This window comes from Siniperca chuatsi, linkage group LG14, assembly GCF_020085105.1.
Source record: "Siniperca chuatsi isolate FFG_IHB_CAS linkage group LG14, ASM2008510v1, whole genome shotgun sequence".
Classification (NCBI taxonomy): domain Eukaryota; kingdom Metazoa; phylum Chordata; class Actinopteri; order Centrarchiformes; family Sinipercidae; genus Siniperca; species Siniperca chuatsi.
The window spans coordinates 24,999,688-25,019,615 of NC_058055.1; the positions used below are offsets into that span (position 1 = coordinate 24,999,688).

The window sequence follows — 19,928 nt, forward strand, 5'->3', positions numbered from 1 at the left end:
TTTAAAAAGGGTTTGAAAGTAAATTTCATCTAAGAACTTTCTTTAATTTACCAATCACAGCATATAGAAGGAGTAATCCTGTTCACACATGAACCAATATGAACTGGAGTAGGGTGGAAGTCACTTGCAAGCAGTCTCACTACTCTATACAGCTTAGGTGTGCCACTGTGAAAGTCAAAACTAAGAAAACCATTAACATACCAGTAAAAGTATATTTGCTGGCAGTGCACTAAAGTAAGTAGAAACAGTGTAAGATTCAGTAAATGAAACACTCCCTGTGTTGGAACAACTTATATAGCTACTGCTGTTTTTTCTTCCCTCACTCTCATGAAATTCCACAGTCAACATGAACCATGTAGCTGCCTCTGATAAAAGGCCTCCCATACACACTGATGCTAATGAGAAATAAGCATACTATCAGCCAGGGAAGACTGGCTATTCTTCTGTTCTGTTCGCTTAGAGCCGGGAGTGAAGCTGTAATTTAGCAGGAACAGAGCTAACATGTGCGTGTGAAGCCGGTGGGATGGGGCTGTCATGTGAGCTAAAACTGAGGAGGATAAACAATGCGGCTGCATTTAAGGGTGAGTACAGCTGTGATTACTTTTGCAGGCAGGGGTTGTAATTTTGATTCAGAATGTTTTTCAGACATGTCTAAGTTTGGTTAGTAGTCAGTTTTTCAGTAGCTGTAGGGTCAACGTTGTGCATAAGAAAGACACGTGTCCACATTTCACCTTTTCATTTCAGATTTTTTGATAAAGCAAGCTGGCTATGTTCTATATTTTTGTTAATAATCCCATTAGGAGACCAAAAACCAACCGTCCGTCTCTCAATACTTTACGACTCTCCTAATGAAGGATCATGTCAGCCAGTGAAACAGTGTGGCTCATTGATTTGTTTTTAGTAGTTTTTGGACAACAATGAAACTCTATGGCAGAGGGGAATAAGCTCAATCAGGCCTTGGATACACAGACAATACTTCTTTGTAGGATCGATTTATTAGTGGTTTTGTTTTTTTAATTTGTTGACAAGAAGAAAAATAGAGAATATCACCAGACGTATCCTTTAAAGGTGTATTCTTTTCCAGATAGTCGTTTCATCTTAACTATAATAAAGCTGTATTGTATTTTTAGACTTTTGTATTCCCTGCAAGTGGATGATAATGCTTTCAAGTGCTGTGGGTCATAAAACATATAGGCATTCTATGAATAATCCTCATACTCAAAATTGAAATGGTTTTCTTTACGTCGTCTTCCCTTTCACACTGAAAGTGATATCTGAATATAATGAATCGGCTTTTTAGCAAATAAATTCTAAATGTGTTTAAAGCAGCAAACAAGCTGTTAACACAACACTGACATATTATCATCTTATAAAGTTTACATGCCAAACATGTTGGCAAACAGTTGCTTATCTACACATCCAGCAGACAAAGAGCAACATTAGCATTCATTTGGAGTCGTGTTTCTGGACACCTGACAACTGTAAGTCCAATATTCGCTCTCGTTTTAGCTCCGGTTTGGTCTCCACCAGCTCTTGAGGGAAACAATGCTCCACTATGTTCACCAGCTAGTTGCTAACGTTGTCTTCTGTTTAGTGCTGGGCATGTACCTTACAGTGAGGTTATCAAAGCTTTTTCAGTGAAAACAGCTGTAAAACCAAAACAACATGCTGAGAGACGCTAAAACGCTCCCTAGCGCCGAGGGGAACTGCAGAGTCAGGTGGGTTTGACCCCTTTTACATTTCACATTAATTTTATCCATTTTTAATATTTAAAACAGAGAGAAATATTTTTTTCAAAACCTGGCCAAGTTGGATGAAGTCTAATGAAAGTCTCTCTTGCTGAAACATGATTATTTGTTATTTTGTATTTTATATAAATATACAATATTTTAAATGGAGAGAGTGTGGCACCCATCCAAACTGCTGAAAGAAAAAAAAGTTCTTTGTAAATACAGTGGACGTTAAAGAAAACACTTCCCAGCTTCCGTGTGCATGTAATCTAATGCAGATGTGCTCTACTGAGTCATTGACACAAATAAATGGTCTAAGCCACTTCCGGTGATGAGTAGAAATAACTGGAAGACATAAATTCCTTTTATTTTCCAAGGGGTCAGAAGGAGGAAGTAACTTACTGTCTTTAGGGACAACGGGGCTGGAAGTTCCACCCGCTGAGGTCCTTCCCACTGGGCTGGAATGCTTGGGCCCCCGGCCAGGGATTTTCAGTCCACTGGACTTGAGCATATTCATTCTACAGTAGCAGGGACACGGCCAGGATCTGAGAGCTCCTCCCTGGGTGATGAAGGCTTGTGGATCGGGCACTAGATGTGGGAGTGGTGGCTGTCGCTCTCCATGTTTAGCTGTTGGAATGAGAAAGGAGGGATAAGTCATAAACATGGGGATAGAAATAAGGTGTGTGAAGAATGAGGGGTGAACTAAAAGATGCATCCTTTAAGTGCATGCGGATGTGTCACCCAACCTCCAAACCTGTATGAATGGACCAGACTGTTAAAGCTGAACAACTGGCAACTGGTTCTTACAGGAACAGGGATATATGAGATGACAGGGTGCATAAAATCTATAGCTGCTTCAATGCAAAGTATTTTTCCAAAGGTGTTCAAACATTTGTGCAATTTCCAATCTTATCATGACTTGGAAACGACTGTTTTATATTTTGCGCATACTTTAGATCTGTGCAGGGATTCATAGTTCACCAAAGTATAAGCTTAGGGCAGCAGCATGGGGGTCGGGACCCTCTGAGGGGTCACTAGATAAATCTGAGGGGTCATAAGGGATAAGAAATAACTGACTTGTATTCTCATTATTTCTGTTTTTATTGTGAAATACTTGGTACTTCTTCCTTCTCAGGCTTCTGAAATCCTTCAAATGAAACACTCTGAGAAGGAAAGCTCACTGTTTGGTTGTTAAACTACTCCTAACTCATGTCCGCATGAGCGAGGCCATAAACCGTGGTCAAGGGGTCGCAAGTAAAAGAAAAATCTTTGGAACGGCTGACTTAGAAGAAACTCTGCTCCTCTAATGTGATTTTTACAGTATGTGGCTTTCATTTATATTTCTGCTCTTCATTCATACCTTACTCTCAACAATAATGACAGAAAACAAAAAAAAAAATCATATTGGGATTTGTTTACATTCAGGAATCTGAAATACTCCTCCACACCATTCCCAACTGGCACCAATGAGTGACAGAAAAATATCCAAGCTTATTTCTGGCTACAAATATGTTCACATTTGTGTTGCTGGCTGCTCATTACAGCCAACCTAAAGTTAGAAACAAAAATTAATGAGACGTAGGCTCTATTCCAAAAATCGTAATACCACAACTACATCACTGCTGTAGTGCCCCGGAGCAAGGCAAGGAGCACTGGGCTGAAGCATCCCGTTAATGAACAACCACACACTGAAGCAGCACACTGCTGCTGCACAGATCAAAGCTGACGTGTTTTAAGTTTAGTTGTCTCTTTGTGCTTGTTATATTTACCTATATTAACAACTGGAGATCCAACTGTAACATCTAAAAGTATGTTATTACAATAAGCTTATTATTATTGTGATTATCATTACATTTGTCACAATAACACCCCATTGCTTCATATATTCTTTCATGGTCAACGTATCAATTTCAACAGAATAAAAATATGACATAGCCAATGCAGGGGGGTGCCCAAGTGGACCATGGCCTACAAATCATGGCTCAAAGCCCATTAAGAAGATATAATGCTGTTATAGTCTACAACAAACCACACACGTCTGGTTTAGGCTTTTAAACTAGACAGTGTGTATTAGGAAAGAAAACAAGCAGATTTCAGACATAGCTAGTTAATCATTTTCCATAATTATACCCTCATCCAGATCATGAAAAAAGAGGCATTTTCATTTAAGAGTAATCAATCCTTTAAAACCTGTCGAGAATGATGGTTTTGCTATAAATTAAGTAAAAAAATAAGGCCCTCAGTGTGTCGAGTACTGTGAGTTTTAAATGGCCTAAGCTATTCTCCATATGGGCCTGAATTCTTTTTCCAATCGACACCTGATTCTAGTGAAAACAGGATGAACGCATTGGGATGATAATGCGCACCTCAACAAAATGTAACACAACGCCAGTTTGATCCATTGTTGTAGCTACTGCGGCAACGTGGTCCAGACTGTCCTTCACTTAAACCCTGAGACCCTCCCAGCAAAAATGCCATAAAAGCCCATTAATACAGGAAAATACTCACCTTTCTATGTGAAATTAGAGCGTCCGAGAGGTGTCCGACACACCGGCCAACTTTCAATTTTCTTGCCAGGAAAAGGGGATTAGTGGCTGCCACTCCCTGGGATGCAAATATGGATGCTGAGCAGAAACTGAAAGGGAGAGTCAGCGTGGATCAGTGGATGATGGCAACAACTGCACAGTGTCAGCAATACACCGGTGATGGCTTAGCAGCTAGCCAGTCGGTTCATTTTTCAGGATGTTAGCTAAAGCAGCTACCAAAGAGCGAAGATAATCGACATGTATGGCTGTTTTAGAAGCCGAAAACTGGCGCACAGGTCCTGACGGTTTCCGAAACGAAACGCAGCATCAGCAACAGTCAAAACCAACTTTTCCTGATGTCTGGCTCTGATTAAACACGCTAACAGTCTTGGTCTGGACTCCCGGATAACCTGAGCTATTTTTCCGGCCTATTCTCGCTGTTGTCGGTGTTCCCACAGTGGTATGGATTTGTTGGGTTAGCACAGCCTCCCTCTGACTCAGCCCACCGGCTAGACTGAACAAAGGGGCTGGGAAGGAGAGCCTCCTGGGGGTGTGATGAGAGTAAACTACAGTCTAGCTCATCTTCGTGGCGTTCTGTGTTTAAAAGTATGGGGATTTAAACAGGCCCGTGCTTATCGGTCAAAATACATGACTCTCAAATGATGACTCAATACAATTTCCAGTCACTGGTACTACTTTTTTATTCGGCATCCATACAATCCACAAAACAACATTTTTCACAATAAAATGTCACATTTATGACGCTGCTCACAGTATTCTTCATCCGCTTTCGACAGCGCATCTTCAACTGGAAAACATCTGGCGTACCAATTGTAAAAGTCAAAATTTTACACAAATACAGTGCCGTTTGAAACATTATGCGTACACCGAACTAAAAGGTGGTTTCTAGTGTTTCATAAACAGATCTTAATTCACATAAAAATACTTCTGGACTTTCGCCAATAAGTAAGGAAACGTTAAATAGAGAAAATTCTAATTGCAGTTTGGTGTAGGGTTCTCTGTGACACCGAGCACAGGCAAACTGTAGACAGTTTTACGGGCAGATTTGAGATATCTGAAACATAATGAATGTATGGCAGAATGATAGGGCCAATCTAGCAGTTTACACTCAATGGCCACGGTCAACACGTGAACCCATAATAACGCGTGAGCCATTCATTCTCATATTTCTCTGATACATACTGTGGGTGGAGCCAAAGCCGTTTATATGGATCGCATCAGCGCTTCCGGCTGAATTTAACACGTCCGGATTGGTCAGTGGATCCAAACGTCGACACTGGGAAACACTGGGATTGGTCAGCTCGTCTGCTCCTGGGCGTGCCCAAGTTTGACAGCTGTACCGCGAAATAGAGACCTCTACTGCTGCTCTACACACACTGTGTCAGCCTGCACTGTCTGATTTCATTTGTTTCAAAGTAACACCACCTCCTTTTACCCAGTGGTGCAATGTAACTAAGTACAAGTACAGTGCTTAAGTACAATTTTTACTTGAGTATTTCAATATTTATACTTCTACTCTACAATTTGGAGGCAAATATTGTACTTTTACTCCACTACATTAATTTGATAACTTAAGTTAATAGTTACTTGTTTAGATCATTAATACAAAATATAAATCAACTAATAAATTATGATATATTATTATAGGTTAAACTACCTAGCAAATCAAGTAATTAAAATTAGTCCCACCTTTACCAGCTGCAACATTAAAAGTGATGTACACATTTATGCATCAATAATTATAATCCAGTAATATGATAGATATTATTCTGAAATGGGTCACTCTGCATAATGAGCACTTTTACTTTTGGTACTTTAAGTATATTTTTATGCTCATACTTTTGTACTCTTACTTAAGTACGATTTTGAATACAGGACTTTTACTTGTAACAGAGTATTTTTTACACTGTGGTATTGCAACCTTTACTCAAATAATATATCTGAATACTTCTTCCATTTTTTTTTGGCTTTATAGCTTATGCTGTAACTCATTTACTAATGTTAAATTAAAGGAATAGTTCCACATCTTTGGGAAATACGTTTATCCGCTTTCTTGCTGAGAATTAGATAAGAAGATTGATGCCACTCTCGTGGCTGTCTGTTGAATATGAAGCTTCATCCAACAGCTGCGTAGCTTAGCTTAGCATAAAGACTTAAAACAGGGGGAAACAGCTAGAATGGCTAGGTCAGTAACAAAATCCACCTACTAGCACCTCTAAAGCTCACTAATTAACACTTTCTATGTTGTTAGTTTAATCCGTACAAAAACCAAAGTGTAAAAACTTGCTGTTTTATGGTGGGTTGGACTATTTCTTGGCCAGAGCAGCAACTTCCCGGAGTCTCCGTTGGTTGCCTGGCAACTGCTCCTGGACTAGTCCGGCACATAACCCCTCATTAAGGACATGCTAACGTGATGGTCTTTTGATCTAGGTTTAAGGCTGCACTAAACAATATTATTATATTAACAGTGGATCAAAGGACAATGTGTAGTGTGAAGGGTGTTGATGCACCCACAGATCATTTTCAGTTCCCTTCAGCTCTACAGAGCATTTAAGCATCTTTTAGCTTATTTGGTTTTATGGCCTGGCCCTTGGTTCAGTCTCACTGCTCTCATCAACCCTATTTCCAGCCACAGGATGCCGCTGTTTTCAGTGAAAAGGCTCTGATAACCCCATTGAATACTAAGGTGCTAATACGCTATGATAGACAGTGTATTAGCAATTGGTCACGCCAATCATATGCTAATCAGGTACTTAACAGTGATGAGGGAGGTGCAGCCAGAGAACAATAGGCCTGATTACTGATTACTGGGCCATCTTGGAAACTATTAGGTCATTTTCAGGTGAAACTAGTTAATCAACAGATACTCAGGTAGATTCCTTCCTGAGGGCAGGGCTTATGTAACACAGAGTAGCTTAAATTTCTTGTTCCCGTCCCATTTTTTCACAATTGAGAATGACTTCCAGATGGGAGCCGAAACGTCTTGATTCTGAAAACAGTGTCCAGATGACCTCGACTGAAACCTTTTCTACGATAGAACACTCCTGGACGAATGAGGGACTACACCGTCCCACTAAATACTGCGTGCCCAGTACCAAACAGAAGACAGACAAAGTTAGCAACTATCGCTGTACATTCATCAGGTGACCAGAGACATGATAACACGAATGCTAATGTTGCTCCATGTCTGCTAGTTGTGTTAATGCACAAACTTTGTGATGATTATCACAATCAACCAATCATTAATGTAGCAGATATGGTATCCAGTACTAAACTCATACAGTCAAGCACATTTTACAGCTGGTACATTGTATTCTGTTGTGATTATCAACCACACAACACAAACCTGGCACTTGGCAGGCTGGTCGTGCCCATAAAGTCCATTTGGCTGCCAGAGGAGGGAACACAGAGGCCTTCTAACAATGTCCCACAACCTCTCACATCCTCTCAGGTGGTGACATTATACTTTATAGTCCACTCTCAAATGTACCCAGGATGACAACAATGCGTTTGTAAACTAAACTGATGGCGTGGAGGTTGTCTACGTGACAACTCTCAAGCAGTTCTTAGTTTTTACTTGTAGAATCTTTTCATTCCCGCTCACATCTGAAAAAACAGTATTGTCACTTTCCTAATAGCCACTGATGAGGTGAAGGGAACTTGGAACAGATATCATAAGCAGAATAATTCATAAAGAATGAGCAGCAATGTTGGGGCTACATGGAGCATGTAGCTTAGCACGAGTTACATGGTTAATTAGACAGCCCTATAAAACATTTGTTTGAACAATGTTTGAACATTGGCTAGATTGCGAAGACTGAGTAGTTAGTACTTAACAGTGCAGTTTTTTCTATTGACCACTAGATGTCTCTAAAGCTCTGTAAAGGAGACAACTGCTGTATGTTATTTTCGTGAGTCTCACATAAATAATAAATACATACATACGTAAATATATATCTATCCGTCAAAAAGGAGGGGACACAGTAGATCAGTGGAAATCATTTATGTGTGTGCTGTAAACTTGACTTGTATTACACCAGAATATTTACTTTGGCACACCTGAAGCTAATTAGGTGAATGATTAAACACGGGAGATGAATGCATTTATGATACAAACCTGCCTTTTTCCTTTTTGCTACTACTATCACCACATAACACAGTGGGCTTTAATGCTATGTGCACATTAGGTCTACAGTATTTGTAACATGTTTGTATAGTGATTCAAATATCCTGTCCAATATTTGCATATTTATAAATTTCTATTTTGCTGGTCTTTGTTGCTGATTGGCACAGCTATTGAATACAGAACTGGTTCACTGAATCGTTTCCATTTGATGCTGTTAACACCTGATACTGGGTTCCTGTTCACCTGTCAAAGCGCTGAAAGCTTTCTCTGTGAGAACAACAAAATGTCCCCAATTGTGAATTATTTTCCAGTCACTGGCTTTCCAAATGATATAAATTTCACAGGATTATAAGTGAAAATAGCCCAAAATAAAAGAAATGTAAACTTACCTGACTGAACTCTGGGGAATACAGTTTCATTTCTCAGATTCTCAAAACTGTTCTGAATGCAGATTCTTTCTGTTCAAATCCTATCATCCAGTGTGTGTGTGTTGGGGCTGGGAAGTGTGACTCCAGCATCTCCACACGGCAGTCCTGAGGTGTGAGCTACTCTCTGCTCCATCCAACACCGCTGGATAACGAGTGACCCTCGACAAACTGACAAAAGATCAGTTTCACACAAGGTCACAGTGAGGCCGTGAGACTGTGATAAGGACCAAGTGTGAAGTGACATTTGTTGTTGTGTGTAAAAATATTTCTACTCAACAGATGAGAAACTAAAGTGCTCTCTGCTGTTTTTAAAAGTGCAGTGTGGAGCAGATCTACACAGTAATATAAAATGAAAATAAAATAAGAAAATATCTAAGAATAAAACACAATACACTATTAAAAGCAGCAACTCCCGTTGATTTATTGTGTAGATCTGGGGCCCTTTTAGCTTTTTTCTGTTCTTTATTCCTCAGAAACCATCACATCGAGGTTACCCTTGAGACATTTAACTCAACAAAGTCCCTTGAACCCACCACCCAGCACTCTGCTCCCCTCTCTTATCTGCTGTTTGAACATAACAGTACAGAAACCATCCAACTGGCTCATTATTGCCATCTAGTGACGTGAGCCACAAACTACATCTTCCTCCGCAGAGTTCAAACTCTTCAACATCTCTTCTTGATTTTCTGAGTCCACAGATTTCCTGTTTATTACTTCCTGTTTTTCCCCTTTTCAAATTGATCTCTCTTAAACATGTTCAATCCTTTTTCGTAAGCATGTTCAGACTCTGTGGTTAGCCTGTTTCGTGACCAGATCTTTTCCTATAGTGGGTATTTTTAAGTGTACAGAAACAGGAAAAAGGATTAGATATATAATATTTCTTGAATCAAGAAATGAATGCAGGACTTCACATTTTGTAGCTGTAGGGTGAAAACCTTGTAACTGCAGTGTTGGGGGATTTTCATGCTTTTAGTTGATTTGAAGTACCTCATATTTCTCTATCGGTTGAGGTATTTCTTTAACCCCTCTCATGACTTTGGATAAAAACAGTAGTAATATGATTTTTCTCCACTTCCCAAAGAATTATGCATATATTGAAAACAGTGATGAGTAATTTGTAAGTTTGGGGCCCCCTGGTGGCCTGTAGTTTGTACACTATATGGCCAAACGTGGACGCACGCTCCTGCCCACACACTTTGGTGGACTTTTGTTCTGGGGTTGTTTTTCATGGTTTGGGCTAGGACCTTTAGTTCTAATGAAGGGGAATCTAAGATTATTTAAAGTGTAATATCACAAGTGTCTCGGTATACTTTACAAGTGCGTAGTACACATTACAAATAAATAGACTGTAACACATAAAAACAAAATACAAACAGCAACAAAAAAAAAACCCCAGAACACAACATAAACCGTTCCTTACAGGTTTTACAGTGACGGTTAAATTATTCAAGTGAAAATAGACAGGTTTTCAGTCTCAATTTAAAGGTCTCAATGGCAGCAATGGTTTGCCTCTCTGATCGAGTGTGATAAACTCACAGTAGTGGAGCTCAGAATGAAAACGCTCTGCTGCCAGTGGAGTGCATATTAATCTTTGGGATACTTCGATAGCCTGCGTCCTGTGACCTGAGTGGACATGGGGGGAATGTATGACAACAGTTACAATCCAGGTGCGATGGTGCTAGTCCATGAAGAGGTTCGTAGGTAATGAGCAGTGGTGGAATGTAACTGAGTACATCTACTCAAGTACTGTACTTAAGTACAAATTTGAGGTACTTTACTTGAGTGTTTTCTTTTCATGCCACTTTCTACTTCCGCTCCCCTACATTTCAGAGGGAAATATTGTGCTTCTTACTTCACTACATTTATCTGACAGCTTTAGTTACAGTTACTTTACAAATTAAGATTTTTGAATAAAAAACTTACGAAGAGTTTATAACTAACATTAAACTACGCAACAGTACAGCTGAAACGATTAGTCGATGAATCAGTTAGTCAGTTGATATAAAATTAATTGACAACTATTTTAATGATCGTTTAGTCATTTTTCATGCAAAATATGTCATGTTTCCATTTGCTGCTTTTCCTTTTTTATTTTAATAATCTTAATATAATTTTGAATCATTTTGAGGTTTGGACTGCTGGTCGGACAAAGCAAGCATTGTGAAGGTGTCACTTTGGTAAGTGTGACGGCATTTCTCACTATTTTCAGAATTTTTACAAACCAAACAATCAATCGATTTATGGAGAAAATAATCAGCAGATTGATCTATAATGAAAATAATCATTAGTTGTAGTCCGATACAAAATAGTTCAAAAATAGCTCCACCTCAACCAACTAAAACAGTAAAATCCTGTTTTTACATTAATGCATGAGTAAATATAATGATATAATATATAATAGTAAAGCAGTCACAGGGGACATTTTTCTGCATTGAATACTTTTACTTTTAATACTTTAAGTGCATTTTCCTGATTATACTTACATACTTTTACTTAAGTAACATTTTCAATGCACAAATTTTACTTTATTTTTTACAGTAGTACTTTTACTTCAGTAAATAAGAATACTTCCTCCACCACTGGCAATAAGCAGCAGCTAGTAGTCTGGTGAGATGGAGCCAGTGAAGTGAGGACAGAATCGGTGTTATGTGTTCATTTTCTTTTGGTTCCTGTAAGAACTCTGGCAGCTGCATTTTGGACTAGTTGGACTTTTTTTGCGCTGCAGCGAGGAAGACCTGAGAACAGCACGGTACGGTTCAGCTTTGTGGCATCTGTTTGTGTTTGTCTGACCTCAACCCCAGCCAACACCTCTGGGATGTGCTGCCGTGCTGCCTGCGAGCCAGGCCTTATCACCCAACACCAGTGCTTGACTTCCCTACTGTTCTCGTGGCTGAATGGGAGAAAATCCCTGCAGCCAGGTTCAAAAATCTTGTAGTAAGCCTTCCCAGAAGAGTGGGGGCTGAGATCAATGCCCATGGTTTTGGAATGACATGTTCAACAATTACATAGGGGTGTAATGTTCAGATATACTTGACATATTTTGGCCATATAGTGCATGTTTGCCTGTTTTGGAGTACTTTACAAAGTTACACCACCAAAAGTTTGTCTGATTTCGATTGTTATGGTGTTCTGATTAGCATAATGCACCGTTACAATCTATGTTCTTCTCATTCATAGTAACCAGCCAGTCACAACAGTATAACAAAGGGTCACAGACACGTGACCTGAGCTGCCTCTTTAATATGCAGTGTGTCCAGATAATGCCCCTCTGTGATTTATTATAATGGCTCAGTGTTTCTGAGTGTGTGGACGTTGCCCTCTCAGTCCACTTCGTAGGGGAAGTGGCTGGATTACACGCTAATCCCATTATGATGCTGCTGCTATGTGAGGGCCGGTTGGAGAGATTAGAAACCAAAGGCTCGAGCTTCAGGACCGGATCAGCAGCAAACTGGGTGACTGTAACTACTGACACTGATACAGACGCTAATGGCACAAGTAAACAGTTTAGGTGACACTGCCACTGACCGACAAGGGAAGGCATGTCTCTTTATCGTTCATCTGGAGATACACTGACATGGTACGTATTATTTGTATTTATGATTTGATGTTTCTGTAGCTCTCAGGCATCAGCAGTTTTCAAATGGACAACCCAGCAAACAGTTGATGTATGATGACGTACAGGAGGCAGCCAAGTTTGGTGTCAGCTCAAATGAGCAATAAATTCACAATATGTAATGACAGCGTAAAAACAGGTTTTGTATGGAGTCTGGAATGTGCCATCAAAATAATTCTAGACATTAACAGTGTTTGATTATAATCAATTACAGTAAAAAACTGATGAATTTTTAAAAAACTATTACAAATTGATTAAATAAATTTGCATTTAAATGATGCTTCAATAAAAAAAATAAAATTCATTGCATTTGCCCATTCTATGCCTTATGTTGTTTTTAAATAATGATTAATTAATAATCAAAATTGAACATGGAATCCACAAAATCATTTTTAAAAGGCTTTTAAATTTTACTTTTTGTTAATCCATTTACAAATGTGTCTGCCCATCATATTCCATCGCACGCTTCATTTGTTTCTAACACTGGTGAAGTCAGGCACTGGTGATTTTGATGCCTCACGTTAAATAGGTGAGTTGATGTAAAATCAACACTGATTTGTACAGTTTTTGATCTCTAGAGGTTCGTCTGATGATTAGTTGAAAAATGCCAAAAACGTATTGTTGAGTCATTGGAATCTGACAAAAAACTCAGTACAAGTCAACAGCTTCACTCTATCATTTAAAATAGAACAACAATGAGTGAATGAACATATGAATATGGACTAAATCAATGAACAAAGTCACGAATTCACTGACTGAGTGAATAATCAGAAATACTTTATTGATAAAAGATGTAAAATAAAACTAAACTTTAAACATTCTTCCTCCCTCATTTCTCTTGCTTCAGGCTCGTTTATTCTGTTGCTGATTTTAATTAAAAATACAAAAAAAAAACCTCACAAGCAATTTTGGGGATTTCTGCAGACTGAACAGAGACTCCAGAACATGAAAGGATAACTGTTTTTGGTAACTCTTTCCTTTTCATTAAATTAATATGACACTTGCTGAATTAAACATTTTTGACTAGTATCCTGAAATATTCATACTCTTACAGGGGTCTGCTGAATGTTTTGTTTTTGGACCAAGCTGCTGCTCATGGTGTACCATCTGTTTTGGAGAAATGACCGATGAGGGAATGATTAACCTTGCTGGCAATGAGGATGTATGTGTGTGTGTCACTGTCAGAGGTGTCAGTGTCAGTGTGCGTGTACATGACAGGAGGTTAAGGTCTGTATGAGCAGAGCATCTGACCCAGACAGAGACGAGAGACAGTGACAGAGAGACAATATGCAGGAACACAGACTGTAACAGTGTCTAATGTCCTGAATTATTGCTGGTTTTAAGTGGATAGTCTTTTGCAACAGGCAGTATATTGAACTCAAAGGATTGTATTTCTTTTTAAAAAGCATTTGTTCTAAAAGTGTTTTTTTGGCTCGCTTGAGCTCATGCAGCCAGCAGAGTAAGTGCCATTAACAAGTACAGCTGCAGCACAACAGCTGCGACTATGTCATGGTCTGAGGCAGCAGTCAGAGTCTGATACAGCAAGCAAAAAAGCAATTTTTTTTCCACTGGAGAAGCAGGAGCAGGTTCAACAGAAATACCAGTGGTGGTGAATACAATCAGTACAGGCTGCAGGCTCCACTGTGTCTTCATCCTCTACCTCCTCATCCTCTACTCCAGCTGCAACTTCAGCCCCGGCAGCAAACGAACATAATCAAATCCTCAACTAGTCCAGCGTCTGGCTCTTCCATAATCTGCGGCAATCTCAGGTAATGCATGAAAGTGGGCTGCGTGTGTGTGTGTGTGTGTGTGTGTGGTACATATTACTGTATTTTCAGGTGACAAGATGTTTTGAGTGTATGGGGTACAAGCAGTAGACACAATAATGTTAATACCTTATGGAAAATGACTTTACTTTTAATTGATTTAGTTATTCTATTAGAAAGATGGATGTATTGGCTTTAGTGCCAATTAGCAGCATTTAAATAATGTTTGGCAATCGGGACTTTTTTTCAAATCAACATGAGACTAGGCATACTAACAAAAGAGCCAAATCATCGGCTGCAGCTGCACTGGTCGAAAACAATGCAAAATTTGGGGAACAATAATGTATTCTTACACCAAACCAAACTGAGCAGTCACAAACTTAAGCTAACCAGCAGTGATATGACAAACATTTCTGTACAAAGAAATGCTGACTGTATTAAGACTGTCAAGCGGTAAAAACCTTTCACCTCAACCTCCTAGTTGTAAATGTATAATTCTGAGTCAGAGTTTACAGGAATTTCTGTCCCTCTTGGCTAAAAGGATTACAAAAGTATCAACAAACCGGTGGCAAAATGGCTGAAAGCCACGTTTGCTGGCTGTTACATCTAAATAAAGTTTCACATCACCCCTACTACAGTTGATTCATCTTATTACAGTTGTTAAAAAACCACTACAGTTATCAGTGAAATGTCCCAAAAGTAATTTTACTGGTTTGTTAACACGATAAAAAAAGCTAACACTCAGGAGGTTTTTCTGTTCTGAGTTAGCTAGCTAACAAAGCCAAAAACCAGTTGCTTGTTCAGGTTAGCTGACCCGAAGCTACAAGTTCTAACAGTTTTCTAAGTAAATAATTTAGAAAGACATGCACATTTATTGCATATCTAACCCTAACCCTATTATTTGGATAATATACTAAAACTGACAGAAACAACACAGCCCCCACCATCAGGTAATACTCTTTTTCTGGTGTGGTTGTTGTTGTTTCGCCACTATTGCACATAGCCACTTCAGTAGTGGTCGGAAGATAGAACCAGTGAAGGAACCCGTCAACTGAAAAGCCTGTGTTGGAAAGTAATTTAGTATCCCTTTAAGTAGCTGGCAACTCACCTGACATTATCTAATTTGGAGGGATTGACTAATGCCAAGCTCACGTCATGTGGGAAGGATGGTAGAAATGAAAGATGCATATTTTTAACATCTACCAACTGAAGATATGATTGCAGAGTTGGTCATGTGAGGGTTAATAATACTGTGGATTGACAATATAGACCATTAAATTTGGGTTTAATTACCTTGAACGACTGACTTTGGCTGACATGAAGCATCCATATTTGTTTGCATTTCATTGTTTGCAATTATGACTTGGATGTTGATGCGAATGCCAATATGACATGAACACAACATCAGTTCCACCCAGCTGCCACAGGCAAATTATTCTTTGTGGGTTCCACAGGAGCTGATCCCGCTGGGTCAGTTTTTTCCTCTCTTCTCAGTTTTTACGTTTGGGTCTCCTCCATCACAGTTGTTGCCATGGCGTCAGCAGCTCTGGAGCTGATGGGCTTCTTCCTGGGCCTGCTGGGGATGCTGGGTACCCTGGTCGCCACAGTGCTACCATACTGGCAGATTTCTGCCCACATTGGCTCCAACATTGTCACGGCCGTGGCCAACATGAGGGGCCTGTGGATGGAATGCGTCTACCAGAGCACAGGGGCCTTCCAGTGCGAGACCTACAACTCCATGCTGGCCCTGCCCTCTGACCTGCAGGCGTCTCGTGCCCTCCTGGTCATCTCCCTTGTGCTGTCTATCCTCGCCATTGCCATGGCGGTCCTGGGGATGCAGTGCACTCTGTGCTTGGAGGGCTCAGGTACAAAGAGTCGGGTGGCAGGCGCCGGTGGGGGCTTGTTCCTTGCCGCGGGCTTCCTGGCACTCGTACCGGTGGCATGGACCACACATGAGGTGGTCCAGACCTTCTACCGACCCAACGTACCCTCCAGCATGAAGTATGAGCTGGGGGACTGTTTGTACATTGGTTTGGCCTCTGCGCTCCTCTCCATGCTGGGAGGGGGGATGCTGTGTGTATCATGCTGCGAGGAGCAGGATGGCGGTCGTGGGAGACGGCACGGTGGAGGGTATCCATACCCAGTAGGAGGCGGCGTGCCGGGCACAGGGGTACGCACAACCTCACAGACCTACCGCAATCCCCCCCTGCAGGTGGGGGGCATCAACACAGCCAGCAGGGGGCAGACGCTGGTCCGCAGTACCAGTGGCAGCTCCCAGTTGAGTACACATGGAGTCCAGGGAGCCAAGAAGCCCACTGTGGCAGGATATGACATCACAGGATACGTCTGAGGTTACTGTCACTCCATCACACCTTTAAATGTGGTCCTTGACAACTTACACTCGATAATATGTATTTATATAGTGTATTTAATCGAACGTTGTCACTATATGCTTGACGGAGCAACAAGACAACTTAAATACACGACATACAAACGAGAGATGAGTCAACAGTATCATAAGCATTGGGCTTGTCACAGTGTGTTGATGGCCTTTCTGCAATCTGTGGTGGGTTCTTTTTTAAGATTTTTGAAAAGTTGTTAAATAAAGTGGAATTGTGGCATTTCAGTGGACAGTTTGTGAGAAAGTGTGCGAGGACAAAACGACAACCAACACTGTCGTTTCTGTAAATGTTTCATCTTTTCCTAAGACTGTACACATTTATAAGTGTAGGATGTGACACTTTTCTATTACCATGATAGCAACTCATCTGTGCAAACTACACACACTCACTCACACACACACACACACAGATGTGTTGAAAAGGATTGTGTTGTCTACCGTTTTCATAATACATGGCTGGCTCTGTCTGTGATAACCAGGAGGTTTGTGTACGTACACGACTGCAAATGTTTCAGTCTGGAAATGTATGTTGGTAACATTTGTGAAAAATCAAACACATTTGAGGGGGTTCACTGCCTCACTGCCTCACTGCCTCACAGTAAACACAGCTGAGAATCCTCTCTCTGATATTATTCGCATTTTAAAATGCTTTTTAAGAAAACGTCCATGCCTAAAGATTTTGTGCCACGTGGTACAAGTAGAAATTGTTTTGATTGGAAACATACAGTTCCACAATTTTACATATCAGAAATACATTTTCAAAGATCCAGGTTACATTAAAGAAATTTGCTATCATCATAACCTCAGCTGTGTTCTTTCTACACATAAAGCCAACTAATGCATTGATTGTTTTTACTGCATGATCCCTCCAGACATGGACTGTTTTAAGAAAAGAAATATGTAAAATAGAAAGGTTCATGGAAATATGTCACAGATTGATTTGGTCTCTTGGATTCTTGGACTGTTTGAACATTTTGACTTTCTGTTGATTTTTTGTTAACACTTCATTATTTGGACAGTCCAATGTTGATTAACTATTTGTTGCATTTGTGAATATTCACTCTCATTGCCAACATAAAACCTGAACCCAGCCCTGACATTTCCAATCTGAACCCTACAGAATACCTCTCACAGTACTGTATCACCTGAAACTCAGTCATTTTATTGACACATTACAGTCTATTCATTGAAAGCTAGCTGATACGCCACTGGACTGCCCACATGAAGTGTAACCTAATCAAAATGTAATTGTCTTCCTGATAACAATTCAGAAACCAAAGTTGTCAATGATGTTTTCATACTAATTAACATTGTGCCTGATTATCATTATCATAATGTGAAAATGTCATGTGCATTTGGATTGACATTCAGTTTGGTATTTGCAGGCCGCCATCTGAAAAATGTTTGCTGAGTGTTGGCAGGATTTTACTCAGCTCAGATAACTTGCCGTATCTTGGACGTATATTTATACATAATTGTCAGTAGTGTGAAGACCAGTCTGAGGATCTACGCACCTGCAAAAATGGCCATATGGACTCTGGTGCAAAATGTGTGTCATTATATTGAATACATTGCCAAAAATGAAAATCATTCTTGCCATGTGACATTGACGACTCTCACTTGATCTCCAGGCGTCACTTCTTTATCAGAGGGACACACAAGGTGAAGCCAGGTATGCTCTTTTTGTTTCATTCTCCCTCAGTTGATTGTTCATGACGGCTGATGTTTTGCACCGTAATTGATTATCAGGGATGTATTTACAGAACATAAAACAACCTTTTGTCAACTGATTCAAACAAAGCATCAGAACTGACTCTACTGTATCTTTTATTTGGAAATAAACAAACTTTTCTTATTGCCATTTGTTAAATTTTTATTGTCCCAAAATGCGATATACTGAGAAGCTGCTCACAAAAATTAAATACAATTACTAAATGAATAAATTGCAAATGTTGGTGAGATAGCTGCAGGAATATCAGAAAAATATTGTTAGACAAATATTGTTAAAGTGTTTCCTTTAAGACATTTAGGTCTGTATCATATAAAATGATTGGCCTCAATATCTTGAAAACACAACTTTAAAGTATAAACATACAAAATACCACTGGCACATGAATGCTCTTGTATAGAGCAGTTGTTAATAGATAAAGACTGAGGTGAGTTTCTGCTGGTGTTTTTACAGTCTAGAATGAGAAAAATATCACGGCCCTGAACTGAAGGCAAACAGAAGATCGACACAAACAAACCTAAACAAACAAAGCCACTACTTTAGTCCGATCAATATGTACTTTCAGTGTGACTTACAGGTGGATCGTGAGACCGAAATGCACATGCTTACTGGGTCAGTGTACAGTCACAAAACTGTGATAACACTTGTTTTCAAAACATGAAAGTACATTAGGTGATGATTGGATCTTGATCCTCTTTCAGCTAGCAATCTGTGGTACAGGTTCCACTTGTATTAGTGCTGGTCTTGGGTCTGTACAAAGTTTTTATTGGGTCAGAGAGAACTTGAGAACAGTCTAGAGTTCGGAGTTTGAGCGTGTTATTTTACTAAGGTCATTAGTCATCATTACAGGACTCCATATAGGCCTGTATATAGGCCAGGAACTGAACTGGTTCAACCAACACACATTTGACCGAGAGAACACCAGAGACACACACACACACACACACACAATTTGAGACTATGGGAAAGACAAACATCATTTCAAAAACATACAGTAGACAATTCTGAGCACCTTTTGACACACATACAGTCTGTGCAACCCGCAGAACCACGTGACCTTTTCTCCTTCCTCGTGCAGCGGGGAGCTCTCGGGGTTAACAAACACCAAATGAAACAAGATTTTTACTCTGCAGCCAAAACAATTACAATACTGACCATCTAGCAATGGGATCACTCCAGCCGCGACGCCCGTCAACATGTTGACGTTCCGACCCATCTTTGAACTCGGCCTTCTGAGTTTCTGAGTTTTCAAATAAATATGCAATAAATATAACAGAAATAACCCGCAAAATAATTGTACACATTAAGGACAATCATCAATACTGTATATAACAAACACAGAGAACATTCACAAAGAGAAAGAATTCAAAAAATGTAAACCAACCAACCAATATGGGATGGTCACCAGTATAATTTAAGAGAAATGAACTGTCAGTGGTGGAAGAAGTAGTCAGATCTTTTACTTAAGTAAAAGTAGCAATTCATAGAAATACTAAACTCAAATCAAAATATACTTAAAGTAAAAATACAGAATAATAATATACATGATATCACTGAATTATAAGATGCAGCTTATTTCAACTATTATA

General features: G+C 39.7%; 2 protein-coding genes across 7 annotated transcripts in view; one reads left to right on the plus strand and one right to left on the minus strand.

Annotated features, from left to right (window-relative positions):
- Positions 1-8,924, minus strand: part of clip2 (CAP-GLY domain containing linker protein 2) — a 46,317-nt gene extending 37,393 nt beyond the window's left edge. For 2 of the 3 annotated variants that reach the window (XM_044222852.1, XM_044222851.1), the window contains exons 1-2: positions 4,239-4,778; positions 2,133-2,357 (exon numbers count right to left, since the gene is read on the minus strand). In XM_044222852.1, coding sequence (XP_044078787.1) covers positions 2,133-2,247 — 115 coding nt within the window. In that variant the 5' untranslated portion in view covers positions 2,248-2,357; positions 4,239-4,778. Of the gene's footprint in view, positions 1-2,132; positions 2,358-4,238; positions 4,779-8,791 lie in introns of those variants that run through there. The other variant, XM_044222850.1, reaches the window with a different exon arrangement.
- Positions 8,925-12,126: 3,202 nt separating this feature from the next.
- cldn2 (claudin 2) lies at positions 12,127-18,471 on the plus strand. 4 transcript variants are annotated; one of them, XM_044223466.1, is made up of 4 exons: positions 12,127-12,407; positions 13,291-13,409; positions 13,498-14,212; positions 15,664-18,471. In XM_044223466.1, exon 4 carries the CDS (start codon positions 15,741-15,743, stop codon positions 16,557-16,559), a length of 819 nt encoding a protein of 272 aa, XP_044079401.1. In that variant the 5' UTR covers positions 12,127-12,407; positions 13,291-13,409; positions 13,498-14,212; positions 15,664-15,740; the 3' UTR covers positions 16,560-18,471. The 4 variants fall into 4 exon arrangements, with proteins under 4 accessions (XP_044079401.1, XP_044079400.1, XP_044079402.1 ...); XM_044223465.1 differs by having other exon boundaries at positions 15,733-18,471; XM_044223467.1 differs by lacking the exon at positions 13,291-13,409 and having other exon boundaries at positions 14,124-14,212; positions 15,733-18,471.
- The last annotated feature ends 1,457 nt before the right edge of the window (positions 18,472-19,928 follow it).